Source organism: Pocillopora verrucosa, chromosome 14, assembly GCF_036669915.1.
Source record: "Pocillopora verrucosa isolate sample1 chromosome 14, ASM3666991v2, whole genome shotgun sequence".
NCBI lineage: Eukaryota > Metazoa > Cnidaria > Anthozoa > Scleractinia > Pocilloporidae > Pocillopora > Pocillopora verrucosa.
In genome coordinates, this window is record NC_089325.1 from 12,162,100 (window position 1) to 12,182,067 (window position 19,968).

A 19,968-nucleotide genomic window follows, 5' to 3' on the forward strand; every position below is an offset into this window, starting at 1 on the left:
CTTCCTCTTGATCTTTTGAATAGTAAAAATGTTCAAGACTTCAGTGTTTCTAAGGAAAAGAATGACTTGGGATTTATAACGTTTGACCTTGAAACAGATATCCTTTTTGCCTTTTAATTTTCTGTACATGTTGTGTGGTTGCATTGTGCTGTTGTGCTATTTCTCCCCCCCCCCCCCCGATCATTCCCCCGCCATCCTCACGAGATGAACTGGACCTATAACTTTACTTAAATGTTGGGTTACCATGGTTATATGGTTAAGAGCTGTTTGTTGCTTTGCTAGCGGACACAGATCTAAGGCTAGCAGACAGATTTGAGGCCTCGTGGTAAAATTTATAGTTCCAATCTCACCTACAAACCCTTAATTTAATGTTTATTCCTATTGGTGATTTTAACCTTTTCACTCCCAAGATCTCATTGGTAATTCTCCTTACTGTCTACCATACAATTTTTATGATGTTAGTTCAGAGAATTTGGTATTGGATCAACTAATAATCCCATAATTGATATCTATGTTTATTCTCATCATCTACCTGCTTGACACTGTGTTGATATTGAAAGGAGAAATTCTGTCTTGGTCATTTGCGGGAGTGAAAGGGTTAAGGGAATTTACTTCTACAATATCTGTAAATTTTCAAGCAAAAAGGGAACAAGAAAAACAATTGTAACTAGAGGATATCATTTTATTGGACACCAACTTGTATTTCAGCTAAAACTGAAAGAAATGTATGAGAGATGAGCATCTTATTTCTTTGGAACTCATGGTATCATTGCTCAAACACTTAGAAGTGAGAATAAAGGAAATGATCATCACCTTAAGAAGACCTTAATTGTTTGATAGATAAATTCTTATTGTCAGTACGATAGGAAATATAGAGAGAATGTTCACCATATAAGGAGAAAACAAAGACTGATGCTAGAAAATTAAGGGTTAAATCTTATGAGTGATTTGATCAAATATTCCTTCAAGTGGCTGTCACTAGTTTTGATCAGTTTTTCAGCTTCCATGGGGTGTCTACTGACTTAAATTTAACCCATACTTCCTTTTTTTCTTCCTTATTAATCTATTTGAATGTATTTTTAGCAGCCATATGTTTGGGAAGTGCAGCATTCTTTACTTGATTATTATCCATCTAAAGGCATCAAGGGTGCGGGAATATTTGCATTCTTGTGTCATTGTGTGTAGTGCATTCCATTTGAAGGGAGAGGGAATATTCGCCAAAAACCATGTTAATCACAGCCAAGAAAAACGATTTAACTATCAGATCAAAGCACAAATGGTAACATATAATTGTAAGGATTATTATCGGTGATCATGATTGAAATGTTGACCGAAAGAAACGTCTTGTCCGTGCTTTCACTATTTCACGTAGCTCCCTGTGACAGATCGATGACACACTTTTCGAGGAGGAAATCACACGCACGTAGTTCGACTTTCTTGCACGTAACAGAAGGCCGTGGACATTTTATCAGTTTTTCATAAATCGTGTATTCTTTGTTTAGCCCATGGGTAAGCATGAGATCATTCAGAGGATAAATTCGCGTAGTTTAGGGGCATTAGTTCGAGGTCAAAGGGTAGATGGACGCCATATTTACTATTTCGGTGGTGATGTGTAATCGCAGATTACACCGCTCAAAAAAATTCGGATTAAAACGTCATGGTAAAGAAACTGATGGCAAAGGAGAGACGTAAAGCCTGAGTTGTTCCTTTATTGAAAGAAAAATTCGAATCAATCAGAATCTTGCCTGAAAATAAGAAGACCTCAGAAAGGCGATAAGTCATCTCGCGTCAAAACAAGATGCCATTAAGCCGTCGCATAGTTAACTATCCCGCACACGCAATCTTACCTAGGAGAACATTAACCAGGGAAGCAAAATACAATGTCTGCGCATAAGTTAGCTATTTCCTTGGGCTTTGCGCATATACTTTTTGCGACCTAGTTATCAGTGGGCTCTTTCTTGTTGAGCCGTTAAACGTACATTTTCAGCGGTTTCAAATTGAAAATGTCAATCTGACATGTGTGAACTAAATTTCCACTGGTGGGCGTTTTGAAACAGCCGTGCCCCCAAGGGATCAATAATGACTTGCACTTAAGTTTAAGATGAATAGCTGCTTGAGGTAAAGAATTTGATAAAAGTATATTCTTATGTGCCACTGGAAATGCAATCACTATGATATATTTTTTTTATATGTTTCATCTTAGCACTAAAATATTTAGTGCCAAGATAGATTTACCAGACATACAATGGCAATATTGATAATTCTGATCATAATTCAACTTTGCAAGATAAAATATATTCAGTCTTAAGTCTGCAGAAAAAAAATCAGTCTAGGAATTAATTGTAATGAAAATCTAGCTGGATTTTTCAGATGAGTGAAAGAGAAATAAAAACACTTTTTCAAGTCAACAATGTTACTACTTACTTTTTGGTTTCATTTTACTCTTTAACTCTCTTGAGTGACCAAGACAGAATTTCTCCTTACAATATCAATACAATATCAAGCAGAAAAGTGATGAGAATAAAAAAAATATTAATTAGGAATTATTAGTAGATCCAATACCAAATTCTCCAAATTAATATCATAAGAACTATATGGAAGACAGTAAGGAGAATTACTAATGAGATCTTGGGGAGTTAAAGGGTTAATATTCCAAGTGAGTAGATATAGTTGTCCCTACAGCCAATGAGAATTTGATTGTTGAATACAACAGGTGAAGAAAATACTTCACCAGGCAATGAAAAAAAAGCTAAGAGAACTCCTAAATAAAAATCCAGAATATACAGGTTTCCAACACTTGACAAAGCAAATGCTGCTACTTGAGTGTCATGCTTATCACAAGGCCTTGCGTTACACATTGTGTGACAAGACATACTTCCCTCAATCATGGCTACAAAAGGACTTGAATACACAGGCCCATCGGTTGTAAATCTCCATGAGAGCTCTTTTTCATAATCCTGTATCATAATCCTGTATCATATTCCTGTATCATAATCAATCTTTTGCAAAAATAAAAATAATTAAGCAAAAAAATGATTTAACAGAAATAACGGAGCCAAAAATAGCCCCTTCCCACTTGCTCAAAAACTTGCTGCACGGTCACTGTCAGTTAGAGTTGAGAGTTTTCTTTTCACTGGAAGAACAGGCACTTGCTCAGAAGGAATACTGTTTACAAGAGTAGGAGATACTTCATTTGCATCTTGATGTAGATGATGTGTCTCCTTGAAGTCCAGATCCTTTTTTTTAATCAAGAATATTGAATTTCCTCTCAAGGTAGCCACAAAGAGCACCCAAGGGTTTCATTACAATTATGTCCAATAATTCTGAAAGATCAACTTCTGTCTCCTTCTCGTGGTCAAGTACTTTCTCGAATTCTTCTCTTTGCTCGAGTAGTTGCCGCTAAAACGTTTCTCTTTCGCCTCTCGCTCTTTCTTTTCGAGGTCTATGGCTTTTATCGCGCCTTGAATTCTTCTTGTTGTGTTAACGCCTCTCTCAAGATTCTCTTTAATTCCTTTACCTCATAGCGCGATTTCTTCTTCGCTTGCCTTTGCCGATTTTCGTGGGAGGCTATGGATTTTTGAGTGATGCGTGATGGCCCCAAAATTTGCAGGGTGATGCGTGATTGAACCCAAATTATCTGCGTGATGCGGAACCGGACATCACAACATGATGCGTGATGTGCTATTTTATAAGCGCGTGACGCGTAATTTACAAGACTTACTTTAATGTCATTGATCTTTCGAGATCTTCGTGGTCCAAACAATCGTGACTCTTTTCCTTTATCGAAAAGTTAGATGCAAAATCACACTAGCCTTCTTGGTTTGTGAAGGAGAGACAAGGGAAAGTGGTGATCCTTGATTCATCACCTTACAAAAGAGAATTTGCCAAATTTTTAGTGAACTTTAAAGACACTAATAAGATACAGTGTTTGGTTTAATTTGATAACGTAATCATGAGACAGCGTTCGTTATTTGACGGCTCATTTACTTCGTAAATTTTGATCTCTCATCTAAGCAGCACAGATTATTCATGTCTGGTCATGTCTGAATTCCCATCGTGGGAACGAAATAGATTTTTTCCTAAAGGACTGGTATTGTAGTCGTCACTTCATCGTTCGTATTACTCGATATTCAATTTAGTTTGTTTCCCATCACATTTCTTATAATATTTGCGATCATCAGTAGTGAACATCTTAAGGGAACTACTCAGTGCAGTTATCAAAGCAAAACAACTATTTGAACTATTTTAGAAAAAAAACATACGTTTTTGCTGAAATATAAACTAATTCATCTGTCGGCCGCTTCGATGGCGAAGATTACATGTAACTGTTCTTGTCACAAGTTTCCAAACTGAAATATCTGAAAAATACTTACATATGTATATCAGACATTGATAATAATAAATCCAGTTTTGATTTCATTAAATGGAAACAAAGCGACAAGTTAAGAATACTTTCATATTGTTGCTACCGCTGATATAAGGGATCCTTCAGATTTGTTCGGGTGACCAAAGAGGAATTACAAGGAATAAGCTTTTTATAACATTTTATTGTATTATTAAGTTAGAGCCGAAAGAACACGTTTTGCCAATGGGATGGTAAACTTCACTAAAAATTTACGTACATTTTAAGATCAAATAAACAGAGAATACAAAGGTCGAAGAAAACGTGGAATAACTGATCGGAAAATTATGACAGGCAGCGGGAAACGGAGAGTAAAAACGGTATTGACTGGTTTGAATTAAAAAACAAAAATGGAATAGAATAAGGAGAGAAATGAGAAAAGAGAAGTGGGTTTCCAGAGCTTTAATACATGAGTGCAACCTGAAAATACCTCATTCACAGTAAGATCATCATTTATTTTCCGTTCCATTTTGCACATCCACGAGTTTGGTATCACTCGTTAGATTTACGATAAACACTTACAGATAGAAGGAAATAAAGAATTAAAAAGAAAAAGAAGGACAAAGATAAAAGAACAGATCCTCTTAATTTTATGTTCGGTCTACTCTTTGAGAATAATAGGTTGATTAATTCATCATCTATCTGTGATCACGCAATGCAAGCGTTCGTAATCCTGACTTCTCTAAATAACTCAACCACCATCGTAATTCGACATTTTCTATAAGCATTCTCCAAAGCACATAGAGAAAGTCGTGTTGAAAAAGTTATATTCCGCTGTACTTGACTTTGTGTGTTTCCAGTTCCCTATTTTATATTCACCTTCTCAAATTTGCAACCAAAGCACCTCGCTCTCGTTACGCGTGATTTGTTCGCCTCGCTAGTTTCGCTTCCCTTCAGATGAATCGATTTTCTATTGCAGCGATGGATTGCGTTTCTATTGCCAAAAGTTGAAAGTCGAAACTTATGGTCGTTTATATCAAATACACTTGATCATCTCCGTAAAGTATACGTGGGATCCCTGCTGTGGAGCAAGGCTGAATTTGTTTCAATTTCAAGAAGACTCCACTATTTTTCCAGTGAATAAAAACAGGTCACGGGAAAACTGAATTTCCTAAGCATCTCTTGTCAGCCAAGAAGCAGCCCAACATAGGTTAAGTTGAAATTTAGCTCGGGTTAATACTGAAGTGAAACACCGAGCCGAATAAGAAAGTCAAACATCTAGGGATGCACTGCAGTGTGTTGTAGAAATGCACCGCTTATATGTGACATCAAGGGCATACAAATAGTGATCATGTGACCTAAACCAGGCCACTCCCGTCAGCGGGTCAATGCAGAGAGAACTTTTCACTGCTGCTCCTGTTTGGAATGTCCAACTTGTTTCACCAGTGAGGCGGTTGTGTACATACACTTGGCCATCATAATGGCCTAAAAAAAATCAAATATTAGGTTCCATTTGATAAGACAACAAGACGCCTGTTGAGCGTTCACTCCGGCCATTTTAGGGGTGGATGTTTGGGTGGGGGGGGGGGGGGGATTGATTCTTAAACAATGTGTGTATATATGACAATAAACAATGAGCTGTTAGAGTATTATCAGATTTGTGTTGGAATTTGAGGGTTTTTTGTCCTGTTGGGTCTTTAGGGACTTGTAAAAAAGTATTGGGGGTGCGGTGGAGGAAAAGGGGGGTGTATCAGCAAGTTTTGAACCTTCGCAAAGGGGTGGGGCATCCCTTCGTTGAGCCCCAGTTGGGGGTGGGTGATGATAGTGTTTTAACTGGAAATTTTTCTCAGAAGGCTGGAATTGCTATTTCAAACAGCTCCCATGTCCCCGGAGGCCCCCCCCCCCTGCTAAAAATTTGCAGCTGGGGCAGTCACGATGGCCCCACAATAAATTTAACCCTGCTACACTACTGAGTTGTATAGAATACTCTTTACTGCAGATATAAAGAAAAACGTAATGAGACATACATTTACTTAGGGCAGAGTTTTGGGGGGTGGGTCATGGCTGTATCTCCTTTGTTACTTAGGGTAGAGTTTTGGGGGGTAGGTCATGCCAGTAGTCTCTTTTTAATTCTTTTACTGTATTTTAGATATTTTTATTATATATACGACGTGTTTAAATAAAGGTTCTTATCTTATCTTATTTTCAGCCATCTTTGGGGGGTGGAACACCAAAGTTTTAATCCAAAGTGAGGGGGTGGGTCAAGGGTTTTTAAGCAAGCGCCCCTCCCCCTTTTACTATTTTGACCAGTCCCTTAGATTTGGATTTATATCATGAACTGGATGGTATAGATAGCTGGAAAAGGTGAATAACTAAAAGGGTGTCTTTCCTTGCATTTTTCTAATCTGAACAATAGTTTTTTTTCATTTTATAAATATATAAATCTCTTGTGAAACAACAAATAAAACGTGATAACAATTTGGTAAAGCATCAATGAAATACTTTACATTAACCAAGTACTTTGTTATTCAAACATGTTATTAGATGATCTTGTGTCTGTGTTAAGAGAATAAAATCAAGACCACTGTTCTAAATCAAGTTACTTAAGCTGTTTTAACTTTTTTGGAGTTTGATTCTTCTTCTTCTGGCTCAGGGTGAGTGTCGGTGTCTGCTGGTGCAGCGTGTTCCAATATTTTTCGGTCGAGATCCACTCTCAGTGTGAACTTAGTGCTTAGTAGATTTACTATGTCTTGTTCTGTTGGCTTGGGTTTTGGCTCCTGCCATTTGAAGAGATGCTGTATGACCTGAAAATAAAATAAAATGTTGTGATTGAGGAATGGTTGTTATTAAATGTCATAATCTAGTGACAATCCGTTTATGGTAGTAAATCATTTTGGTTATTGGAATAACAAGACGACAGTCAAGGGGAAGTACTTCCATAATGGGGGTGCTTATTGGAAGGAGGGTACTAAAAGATGTTATTATGGTTAGAATGCATCATTAGGGATGGAAACTTACACGTAATTTTGACAGCAAGTGGCGAGTGTCTTTAATGATATGTAATGCAATAAAAAATCTAAAATTTGTATTTGCTTTAGATGTTTTGACACTCGTCTGGGCAAGTGAGGGGGGGGGGGGGGAGGGGAGCTAGCTAATGTCCAACCCTGTGCATTGCAAGTATAGTGTACTATAGTATTAAGAACAAAATCCTAATATGGGGAGATAGATTCATGATTATTAGCCCTGTCAACTGTGTTAGTTATGTTATAAAGTGTGTTTGTGCAGGGTTTTTAGAAATTTGAAAATTATGTAAATTTTTGCAAGTGGTATAAAGTGTATGAGTGGGGGATACCTAATACTGTCGTTTACATAAATAAACAGACACTTACTCCTGTATGTGCCGAAAACCATTGCTTGTTGTTTAGGCGGACCATGCAGTGGTTGCTTATCTGTGTACTTTCCTTTAAGAACATGGTAGAACATGTTGGACATGTTATTGTTGGACTCTCCATGGATGCGCCTGGGTCGATCTGTTTCCTGCAGTCAATGCAGGTGTATGTGCAGATAAATTCTTTGATAGCAACAATGAAGGTCTGAAGAGAGACGACATTGGATTTCGGCAGTGGATGCTGTGTTGAGGCTACTGTCATTTCTTCATTTAGTGTTGTAATGACAGTCTCAAAAGTTGATGTGACACTGAGTTGGTTATTGAAGGTGGACAACACCACATTTTGCAGGCTGAGGACATCGCCTTCTTTGAATTGTATGGTTTCTGCTCGTTCTCTCCACAAAACAAGTTCAATGTGCCCAGTATTGTCTGCGAGGAAAATGCTTCTCTTTGACTTGTTGTCGGGGTATGTGCCAACCGAGATTGAATCCCCAATACTTGTTACTTTTGCTTTCAGGTTGATAAATCTGATATTCTCAGTTTCCTTTCTAAGGATCTGGGAGATGTTGAAAGTATGGTCTGTGATCTTGAGTTGTGATGCTGCAGTGGAAACTTTGGTGTCGTTGTCAAGTAGCAGTTCCAGGGAGCTCGAATTGCCAAATGCTTTCTTCACCTTGAATGATTGAAGATCATATGTTACATCCGTTTCAAAGTTGGAGAACAGGTCTGTGTTGAAACAGACGGCTCTGATTGTGGATGATGGGTCTTTATCACATAGATTCAAGGAGAACATAGAACCATTTTTGATTGGTCTTAGTGGGCTTTTGTTGAGGACAGCACATGTGAGCTTCTTTGCACATCGTTGAGGAGAGTTAGGGACAGGTGAAGACTTGATGTCAGCGATAGTGACTGGTTTGCTTAATGACATCTGAAAAATAGGAAAGAAAACAAGATCATTGTCACAGGTAAGTTAGATGATATAGTCTACATAATGTTGCCAGTAGTATCCATTTTAACTCCTGGGTGAAGGAAGGCACTATGAGTGTTAGGTGTAGTTGCCCAAGAACTTAACAGCTGGGTAGCACTTGAACCAGGACTGCTTAATCCAAAGTGCAATGTGCTAATTTAACCAGTAGGGCAGAGCCATGCAGTAAAAGCAACAACCCACCTTTTTGGCACTTGAAGGATAGCAGCACCACAAAGGTGCTAAGGGTCCCAATGTTTTGTATTTAACATGAAATATTTCTACAGTATGTCACAATTAAATGAAAGTGTTATATAATCACCATTAGGAATAGACCATATTGATTTGGAGAAGGGTGCTTGTTTTTGCTGCTGTATCATATTTAGCAGGGTGTTTGTTACAACCACTTTAAGTAGTAATAACTTTAAAAATTGCTCAACAATAACATTTTAGATTTGAAGGGAACACTATCAGTTTTTTTTTTGTTTGGTTTTTTTTTTTTTTTGGGGGGGGGGGGGGGGATTTGGGGTTATTGCCTAAACTCTCCCCGGTGGAAAATATAATGGCCTATTCCCAACATATTTATATCATTCTTGAGATTTATAGTATTTTTGTTTGGAACAGCTTTGTTACAATATCAGTTGAGTTCAGTAGTTTCCCCATAAAATACAAAATTAAAGTAAAACAACAATATCGTGGTTTTAATTATAATAAATTATTGTAAGTTACAATTGCAATGATACTTTAACTGCATCATGGTCTGAATAATAAACACTAATTACATCATTGTGGATTATATCAAAAGCTGTTGGCTTCATGTAAATATGGTCTAACAATGTTCCTGCAGAAATAAATGTGGGAGTTTGTACAATTTGTTCATAGTTTAAAGAGTGCATCAAGCATTCAAGTGGCCAATTTTCTTTCTCATAGAAGTAATTTATGTTGAAGTCTCCAAGTACGAGGTCAATAGGATTACTCCTAAGTAGATATTCCATAGAGTTTAAAAATTGTAAAACATTAGAGCTGTGTTGTCTATATAATAGAAGAAAGGAGAGCTGTTGATGGATAGAAGTATTGGTAGCAACAAATTTTTAGTGCATTTACTGAAGGGAAATACTCTTGTTCTGTAATTTCAATGTTATTTTTGGTACAGAGTGCTAAACTTGAGTATTTGTCAGAAATATGATCTTGCCTGTACAGTGGAAAGGGATTCAAGTCATTTCTAATATTGTGGTCTGTGTCTTGAGGAAGAAGTTGTGTTTCTGTCAGAGCTATAATATCACTACTGAAAATATTTGTATCAAGCTTGATGTCAATACTGTGTTTTCTAAGAGATCTTATATTTAGAAGGGATAAAGTTAAATTTGAGCTATTTTCCTGAATAGTTTGGATTGGTTTATTTGTTTGCTGCATACTTTTTGATGAATTATTTCGCAATCTTTCATATTCATCATGGACTCTAGAGTCTGCTCTTACATTTTTACTATCTATTTGCCCCAGAATGTAAAGTCCTTGTAAGGAAGTTGAACGACTTAATGCAACATAAACTTGTCCATAGTTAAAACTTCTTTGTCTATTCAAGTTAAAACTAATAACAACTTTATCAAGTGTCAAACCTTGCACTTTGTGCACAGTGCATGCCCATGCCAGTGTGATAGGAAACTGTATCCTTTGTATTTCTGGAGAGGATGGTTTACCTGGCCTGACTTTGATTTTTGTTACAACTGGTTGAATGGGTAATGCTCTGTTTTGTCTAGCAAACAGATTTCCACATTTTTGTATTGAAATATTCCCAGCATTATGGTCATCAAATTTTACAAAGTTAACTGTTGGTTTTTGATTATCTTGATTAACAATAATTTTTGCAACACTTCCTATCTGACCATTTATAAGTCTATCTGCAATATCGATGTTAGTTGTAAGCATTACTCTTGCACCTTCTTTAATGTGGATTTCAAAATCAAGTCCGCCTGTTTCAGATCTCCCTCTACATAACAACCTATCAATATCTTGTTTTGTGACGTTAGGTGGATACTGATCTACAGCTGTGAGTACAAACAAAGGTTTTGAAATTTGGTCTAGTTGTTTGTTGTTGTGTTCAGAAACAGGGTTATTTTCAGCCCAAATGTGAAGTGCATCTGAAGGGTAATTATCATCTGATGGACTGACTGATCTTGAATTAATGCACTTGACATCTTCTTCAGTGTGAGTACCAGTCCTAATTCTGTTTAATAGCTCAGTAAATGGCTGATCATCTTTTTGTCTCATAATTTCAGTTAGTTCTATCATTGTGAAAACTTGCCATGGGTGATACAGATTATGAGTGTCATTTTTGTAGTTTTGAAAAACCAGTTTCCTTCGTATTGGTGGCAGCTGATACAGATCACCTACAGCAATGATACTTATGCCAGCAAACAATTGCAAGTTACCTGTCCCAAAAACATGTTGTAGTCTTTGATGTATGTGAAGCAAAGTAATGTTCCCAACCATAGAAATTTCATCTATAATAATAAGCTTTAGTTCTGAAAACGACAGTCTTAATTGAGTCTTCTTTTGGTCTGACATTGCAGGTAGATTGTCACTTGTTTGCTGAGGAATTGCCAGAGCTGTATTTATTGTCGTGCCATTGATATTAATGGCAGATACTCCTGTTGGAGCCATTAAAAGCACTGTTGGTAGTTCAGGGTTCTTACAAGCATGTCGAAAAGTTTTAGCTGCAGTGTGATATATTGGTTTTATCAAGTGACTTTTTCCAGCACCTGCACCACCAGTTATAAAGAGATATATTGGTTTAACTTCTTCAGGCTTTAGACTGTTCATATTTTTAATTTTACTTCTGCACCAAGACAGAACTGTGTCATATGCATAACGTTGTGTTTTGTTTAATGATCTTACAGACTGACGCAGAAAGTCATCAGACACATCTGTTGGTTGGTTGTTTACTGTTATTGTGGGAAGTGTACTTTGGTGATCAGATTCATTTCCAGATGAAAGATGTGAAGGCTGCTGTTCATTGAATGATTCTTCTAGAAAAGAGTCATCTGGCATGTCTGAATGCAAATCTGCATTTTCTTGATCATTCATAGAATCATATGATCGTATGATATTGCCCTGATTGTTCTTCAGTGATTCAAGTGCTTCTGAGACAGCATCAGCATTAGGTTCAAATATTGCTCTAGTGGATTCTACAACAGCTTGCACTGCAGGTTCATAGAATTTTGATGCATATGTTTGTTCTTTGCCAAGCAAACTATTCTCCTCTCTCCATGGAAAATAGAGCATTAGTAAGTGATGGAAATAGTTCTCAGGCTCTTTAATTTTATTTGGTGTATGAAATCTTACAACAGCCCTAGTTTTCCTACATTTCATGACTTCATTGGTATTCATCAACCTAATTTGTGTTGGGAGGACTGCATTAGTATTTAAAGTTTCACTTTGAGATTCAAGCACATTGTCCGTGAGAACATCTGGCTGGGCATCAGCTGTCTCAGAACATTCTTTTTTGTAGTATTTATAATAGTGTGAAGCAAATTCTGCTAAACATAGGTTATCAACAGTAGAAACAGATTTTGGTCTTAAGATGTAACGCTCAATTATATTAGACTTGTAGATATCTGTACTGTCTTCGTCTAATGCATCAAGTTCTTGTTGGGTCTTAGCGATGCGTACTCTTTTTTGTGGTAAATCAGTACTGATAAAAACTGTTTTGGGAAATATTTTTCTCAACCAAAGTTCTGGCATACATCTGTATACACATTCTTGTGAACTGACTTCTCTAGAAGAGAGGAAAGCAGCACCAATTTTTCTCAAGCCATCTTTAACATTTAAATTAGCAGTTTTGGCCTCTTTTGCTGCAGTCATGATTGCTTGTGAACATTCAGTTTCATCCTTTGTGAAGTATGAGCAGACATATGTTACGCACTTGTAGTGATTAAAAACAGGTTGTAAGTCAACATTTGCTTGAAAGCCCTTAATACCAGCAACAAAGTAGTTATTAATAAAACAGCTGTCTATTGGCCGCTTCAGATGCAAATCATAATAAGAATCGCCTGATATAGACAATGCCCAGTAATACTGCTCCTCAGAAATACCTAAAGAACTAAAAATATCTGTTTCAGTTAATTTTGGATCATAATCTGGTTTATTGGGGTTTAGAACATTATCTATTTTTTCTTTGACTAAATTAAGAATTTCCTTTCGTCTGGTTAGAGCATTACTTTTGACATCTTCAGGTAGATTATCAGAAAGGGGTTCTGCTACAATTGTACTCTTGGTGAAAAACTGTCCAAAATTGAATCTGCAAGGAATATTCCTGTATTTTCGACATGTTTTAGAGTGGTTGTGGTTTTGATATGTTTCAACCAATTCATGTAATTGAGGGTCGGTTTCTCTATTTGGAATGTATGCATGGACATGCTTATCAATAAATTCTATGTAATCTTGTTTGTTTTCATGTGTCAGTTTTGGACAGTCTGAAGTCCATATTAGTGCATGTAAGTGAGGAGAGCCTCTCATTTGAAACTCAATACAAAGAGCATAATAAACAATTTTACCAATGGGATTTGCACTGGTGAGAAGAACCTCTGTGAAAAATGTTTCAACCTTGTACTGAAAATGCTTAGCAGTGATAACAGGATTAAGATTAAACATAGAACATCTTTCATTATAAGACAAGGCTTCAACTTGTTCATCAGTTAAATTCATTCCTTTTGTCCTAGCAATAATGTGAAAAAGCTCAGACCATCGAAGATCTGCACAAGATAATGTCATAAACCATGATGGAATACCAAGCTGCTTTACCATTGCTACTACTTCATACATGAATTTTTGCCAGTAAGGTGGTGTACCTGGAATTTGTCTTAAAAATAAATAAGCCTGATCTTGACAAATAAGATTTTGCAAACTTTGTGTATTTGATCTTAAATGAGATGCTGTAATAGGCTGTCCGTGAACTTTTGTTAGAGCAATATTAATACTATCTGAAATTTTCTTCTGTTCTATTATGAACTGTGCAAAGAATAGATATTCTGGATTTGTTGCAAATCTGCCGCTACAATGTAACAGTCTTGCATTAAAGTATTTTACTGGTGACAATTTAACCTGTCGTTCAACTTTATAGCCAAATCTTCCTTTAGGAAACAATACTGGAAATGCCAGCTCCTCACATTGTTTGTCACTCATAAAGGACACGGGATGTTTATTTTCACCAGGTGCAATATTGTAAACTTCATTTCCTGATGAATTATTACTATTTAGCTCTACAGTTACAGGATAATCTGGTATAACAGACTGTAGGCATGTTTGATTAATTCGTGCTCTAAATTCATTCAAAGGGTCGTCTTTTTCTTCTTCATTGTCATCACCACATTGTATTGTGTCTTGTTCACAAGAGTTATGATTTGAAGAGCATATTTCATTGTCAGTACATATACCTGCATTTACATGTATTTCACAGTCTTGAAATTTTGTTAGACTTGGGTCAATATTTTCAATGCATGTTACTATATTGCTGTACAATGGATTATTCATCCTAAGCCACATAAGGGCATTGACAATAAACTCAGGTCGCACTGCTTGAAAGTGGACATGACCTCTGAACTGGAGTTTCCTTTTAAGTTTCAACATAATTATGCCTGAACTTTCTGGAGGACGTGGTAAAATATTGGATGTCTGTTCACAATTAACAGGCACATTACAGATAGCTCCTTTAATTTTTCGTTGTTGGCCTTTTGGCATTACTACTATTTTCGCGAATACAATGCGCTGTGCTATAAGGATCTGTTCAAGCTTTTCTAGAGACTCAAGTTCTGCAGGGATTTCATCAACAAGCAGTTTATTGTACACAGCTTGACATGGAACTTGCCCTTTTGAAACCTTCAAGTCACATGTTTTGCAAATGTATTCCTTTTTATCAAATGACTTCTTATTTGTTAAAAGAAAGCGAGTGCTATATTTGGCTTCCTTTACTTGAGTAACTGATTTTCTATAAAGTAGTCTATTGCATACAGTACATGTGTAGAATGGACCTTCCATAATCTTTTTATGAAAGATTGAAATAAAATGATTAAAGTCATTGTGAGAGGTTTTATTCTGATGTTTTGGAACTTGTTTGGCTCTTTTATTGCAAGGTTTGTTTATTTTGGTTCCTTTCCTCTTTTTACAGAACACATTTTTGTAATATGCAGCTTTTTGTTCTAAGTGGGCTTTTTTCTCAGGAGGTTCCATTTGACCATAGTTCTTTTCGCATTTGTTTGCAGTAAACTTTTTCTGTGAAGTTGTCTTATGCTTTTTCATGATCCTTTGCCTTTCAGTGTTGGTAATTTGCGATGTACACAATAGAAATTGAATACAGTACTCTATTTCTTGACAGTTGAATTTTTTTGTTACAATTTTACACAAAGTTTCAATAAGGGAATCTACATGATTATGTTCAAGTACCTGAAGTCCTTGATTTTCATGGAATTCCATTACAAAATATTTTGTCTTTGTTTTAGCAGCAACACGGCCAGTATGGCAAATTACACAACTTAGACAGTAACCAGAGAGCCATAGAAGAAATCCAGTATTCACATTTTTGTTGTCTAAAATTAACCTCTGAAGTACTAGTTTGCTGGACAAAGAACTACATGAAAAGATTCCTTGATGTTTTGAACTGTATTTCACATCTACATCAGCATCATAGATCTTAAGCCTAAGTGGTAACCCATCAATTGTGAACTGGTTACTGGTGTCAAGGTTTTCTTTATAAAATATATTTCCATGTTCAACAACAGCTTCTAATGTAAATGACTTCCAATAACTACATGGTTTAATAATTGAAAAACAAACACAATAAAAGCATATGGCACAACTCTTTTTTAAAAGACTAATATTTGCATCAATTTCCATAGTGATATCTTCATTAACAGCAGCTGTCTGACAAGTTACATTTTGATCTTCTGATGAAAATGGCTTGTTATGATCATGAACTCCAATTTCTGATACAGAAATGTTTAAACCTTTCAGCTCAAATATGGCATCATTAGTATATAAACTCTGAAAATATTCCACTAATTTATTCATTTCCTGGAAATGCAACAAAACACAAGTTCCTTGAGGATGGGCCAAACCAAATGAATCTCTAGCATAGGAATCAAATACCTTATATGCACCATGTAAAGTACGATAAATTGCTACAGTATTAATCTGTATTGTCAAAAGGAATGAGTTATAGGTTTCTGCTATTAAAGTTTGCAAAGCACTAACCAGAGGCATGCAGTAAGGAAAGCCTTCAATTGAATAATTGCTGTTCGCATGTAACCAACAAGTATACCTTTCACTATATTGGAGGTGATAATTAGTGTCAAACACCATAATCATTGAAGGTAACTCTGTTAACATCAAGAAAGAGTTTCTGGATATGGTCGATAGACTAGAATACAGTTTGTTACCAATGTTCATAATTTCAACCAAGTCTTCTGCAGAAGTAATTGACTTCTTGTCATTGTATATTAGACTACATAAAGACATGGCTGCACATTGCTGTCCAGCATTTTGAACAAACACTGCAACATTACCTTGACAATATGGTGCATGAAGTGTTTGAGAGGGAACAACAGAGACAGGGCCTGGATTTTTTTCTATATCTCTGCAAAGGAGTGATTGGCAATAGTTTACCCTATGATTCAAATTCTTATAAACACGTGATTCTTTTAAAATATCTTTACTTACTGCCTTTGGAAATCTACAATTTTCCTTAACCTTAAACTTCAGGTTAGTAGTTTTATGGTTTCTTCTGCGTGATGCTATAGCAAAGTGAGATGCGAAAACTCGCTTTTTTCTTGGTTTAACCTTGTGTCCAGATCTCCACTGAAACATATGGGTGTTATAACTAAAATCAACAGTTGGACGAGCACTTCTAAATGTAATATAAATATGAATTCGAGATGACCGCGGTATATTTTTGATGATGTGTTTTTCACTAGCCTCCTTATTTTCCTGCTTTTTTTAAAAACACGAGTGAGCCGTTTCACTGGAATTCTGCTTGGTTCACGATCACGTCGAACTGTATGGCAGCTAGCCTTGACACAATGACAATGGATAAACTCGGCATATCGAGATCTACAGCCCTCTATTGAAATAGATTTGTCTTTGCCAGGTACAGATGTAAATGTAGACTCTGGGCAACAACAATTACGGCCATTATTCACTTCTAAGTTGTTTACATAGGAATTCTGGCATTCAGGTTCTAAGTAGTGCATTTTAGTTTAAGCTTAATCCCGATTCTTGTTCAGGCATTCAGTGTACTTTCGTAAGTTTGGCATTCAAGGTATCAAGGCATTCATTGGCATTCAACCTTTATTTGTTTTCGACGGTGAGAGAATGTTGCAGTGTTTGGAAAAAAGCTACAGCACAACTCAAAATAACAAAGAATACACAAGACAGCTTACCTTTAGCCAGGAATGAACAGCTACGTCCAGTGCCTTTTATTGAACTAGACCCTGTGAGCAGGGTAACTGGGATACCTGGATGGTACTGGATCCGTGGAATCAAGTGTAGTGATACTACGCGTGTCGGACTAGTATACTGAAATAGTGAGCTCAAGTGTGGCCAAGGGCATACACCTGTCTCAAAACATAGGCATGCTATGCATGCAAGAGTTATTTTTTGTAGGGTGGGTGGATTACTTGAAACATTGTAAGTGGTCTACATTCTTACAAAAGGAAAGAAGATTATCAACGCGGGAAAGAATGAAAATGTCGAATTACCTCACACACAGGTATTTTGAGGTAGATTATGTGTATTGTGCGAATAAATGTAACCAAAAATAAACTGTATTGGTGCCACGGATACCTGTTAGTACAAAATGTAGACAGCAGACTGCAGACCGGATACAAAATATAGACTGCAGAGTGGGTACAAAATGCAGACTGAGAATCTGAAGAGTTTTTACGTCTGGTATATAATAACATGTCATCTTACAGCTTACCGAGCGTCACGCAATCGCTTTTCCGCGATCAGCCTTCACGATTATTTGCACTATTGTGGAAAATTCCTGGCCCATTTCTTGATTAAAATCGATCGTAATATAATTTCAAGCCTTCAACATAGTTGGTTGGTGTGATGTCTGTACAGATTTTACCAATGTAATAAAAGTAGATGACGTGAATAATAGTGATGGTAAAGCAAGCTTAAAACGGCAACAATCGCCAGAAACTACAACGGATACACAGGGTATGAGTAAGTTTTATTGATTTTACGAGAAAAATCTTCATATTTCGAAATATTTATCGTTGTAAATCGACCATATTTCGTTCCCTATACTATTCCTAATAACGTGTTCAAATTTTCAACGGTTCCCAGCATAACTTACTCTGAGTCACACAACGCGTAACGCGTTCGTGAATTAATCGTTGGCTCTTTCTCGAGACGTGACCTTGGGTTGCCTGTGACAGGACAATTGCGTAAACAATACTTAACATAATAACATTATATACAAAAAAAACGGGATTTTGGATCATGAATTTATTAAAAAAGAATATCCATACAACTACAATGGAAAAAAAACATAAGATTCATTTCTGATCGTGAAATTAATACCATTCGCACTGTTATCGTAGCTACGTTCCCTGGCATCAAGTGAATCCAACATGGCGTCTTTCTTCACAAGCAGTTTGCATCCATTTGAATTTTATTCTTCAGTCTCACGGTAGTAGTGTTGTTCAATAGATTGCATAGAGTAAATGCAGTTTGGTTTCAGATTTCAGATTTTGCTTTTTACAACGAGTTAACGTTTTCAACTAAGACATTGGCATACTTAGCATACAAGACATACAAGGCATTCAATGCTTTCATGGCTTTCAAGCGTTCACGATTCAGTCCGTTCCAAAATTACCGCTCAATAACATCTTTTTGTGTGGATTGGCCGCGAACAATACGACTTGTGTATGCGTCTATAAGTATTTTGAGCGTTTGCGCCATAATGCTCCAGATGATCGTAATCCAAACACATTGAAATACAAAACGACTGACAAAAGAGTTTTATGGGCAAAAATCTCGTGTTCGTCATGTGACCCGGCCCTGTCCGTGCATGACAACGTCAATCATCATCAAGATAGCACGCGTGATCAGCATGTGAACACCTCATTGGATCACAGTTAGTTGTCATGGTGTTGAGGGCCCAATGACCTCTGGGTACTATTGCGCAATTTTTCCATTTTGTGGCGGAGGAAAAAAAAAAAAAAAAAGACGACAAAAAAACAAAGGCATTTTATGACTGGGCTACCACAGGTATCCCAGTAACAAACGTGAGCTTGAGCGAATTGAACGAATTGAACAAACGTGAGCTTGAGCACGATACAGAAACACGAGCCTGTCAAATGGAAAAACTCGCCTGCAAAGCGCACTGGGATTACGTCACAATATTGCGCAAGAATGCAGATTTGTGTCGAAAACTACAAATCGAGCCGAATTTATAACTCCCGGCCCAGGCCCGTAAATCAGGCCACTGGAAATACTATCACAATCATTACAGAGGCCATATCAGCTCTCTACGTTCGCTAGAAACTATGAATCATTAATAATATTGTTTGGAAGACATGGTCTTTAATTTGTCTCAGTTCAAGCTGAAAGAAGGGAAGGGTAGGGGAGAGTTTGAGTGAAGAAAACATTTTTTAATGACCAAATTAACAGTAAGTTGAATATCCAATATTATTGCAAGTTGGAGTAAGCTCAGAAGCTAGGCTCCTGTTTCCGCGGTTCGACTCAAGAATTGGCTCAAACTCGATGGATTACAAACAACTTTAATCACGAGGAAACATCAACATTGCCGCCATCTTGCGCTCTAAAAGTGTGACACGATGTCACGATATCCGTGACAGTCGACAATTTCTAGTCAAATGCGTACTCATACATTGAGAATCTTGATACCAGTATCAGAAATGGAAAAAATTACTCCAAAGAAAGTGAAAAAAAAGTTCTATACACAAATACTCAAAGATCCTGTAACATAATCATAAGCTTTTCCTTATTTGCCTTATCTACTCATGAATAGCTCCTACCATTTAATCTAAAAAAAAAATATACCTTACCCATTATTACATATCTCCTACAAAGTGAGCGTGCTGCAGAAGATTCTATTCTGTCCCTAGCCAACTCTTCCTCAGGATGCACATGAACACATGAGGATAAGAGAGCCTTAAACAGACCGCGCAGAGAACAGTAAAAATTTTTAGCTAAACTTCGTCCTTTGCAATGACTTTGATTACTAGCAATATGATTGAAAACAGTGGTTCA

At 36.7% G+C, this 19,968-nt stretch overlaps 1 protein-coding gene across 1 annotated transcript; it reads right to left on the reverse strand.

Annotated features, from left to right (window-relative positions):
* Window positions 1-6,517: 6,517 nt before the first annotated feature.
* LOC131797905 (uncharacterized) lies at window positions 6,518-10,962 on the reverse strand. Its single transcript, XM_066161731.1, has 3 exons — window positions 9,799-10,962; window positions 7,732-8,658; window positions 6,518-7,146 (listed from the first exon to the last, which is right to left on the reverse strand). Exons 1-3 carry the CDS (start codon window positions 10,960-10,962, stop codon window positions 6,946-6,948), a joined length of 2,292 nt encoding a protein of 763 aa, XP_066017828.1. The 3' UTR covers window positions 6,518-6,945.
* Between the last annotated feature and the right edge of the window lie 9,006 nt (window positions 10,963-19,968).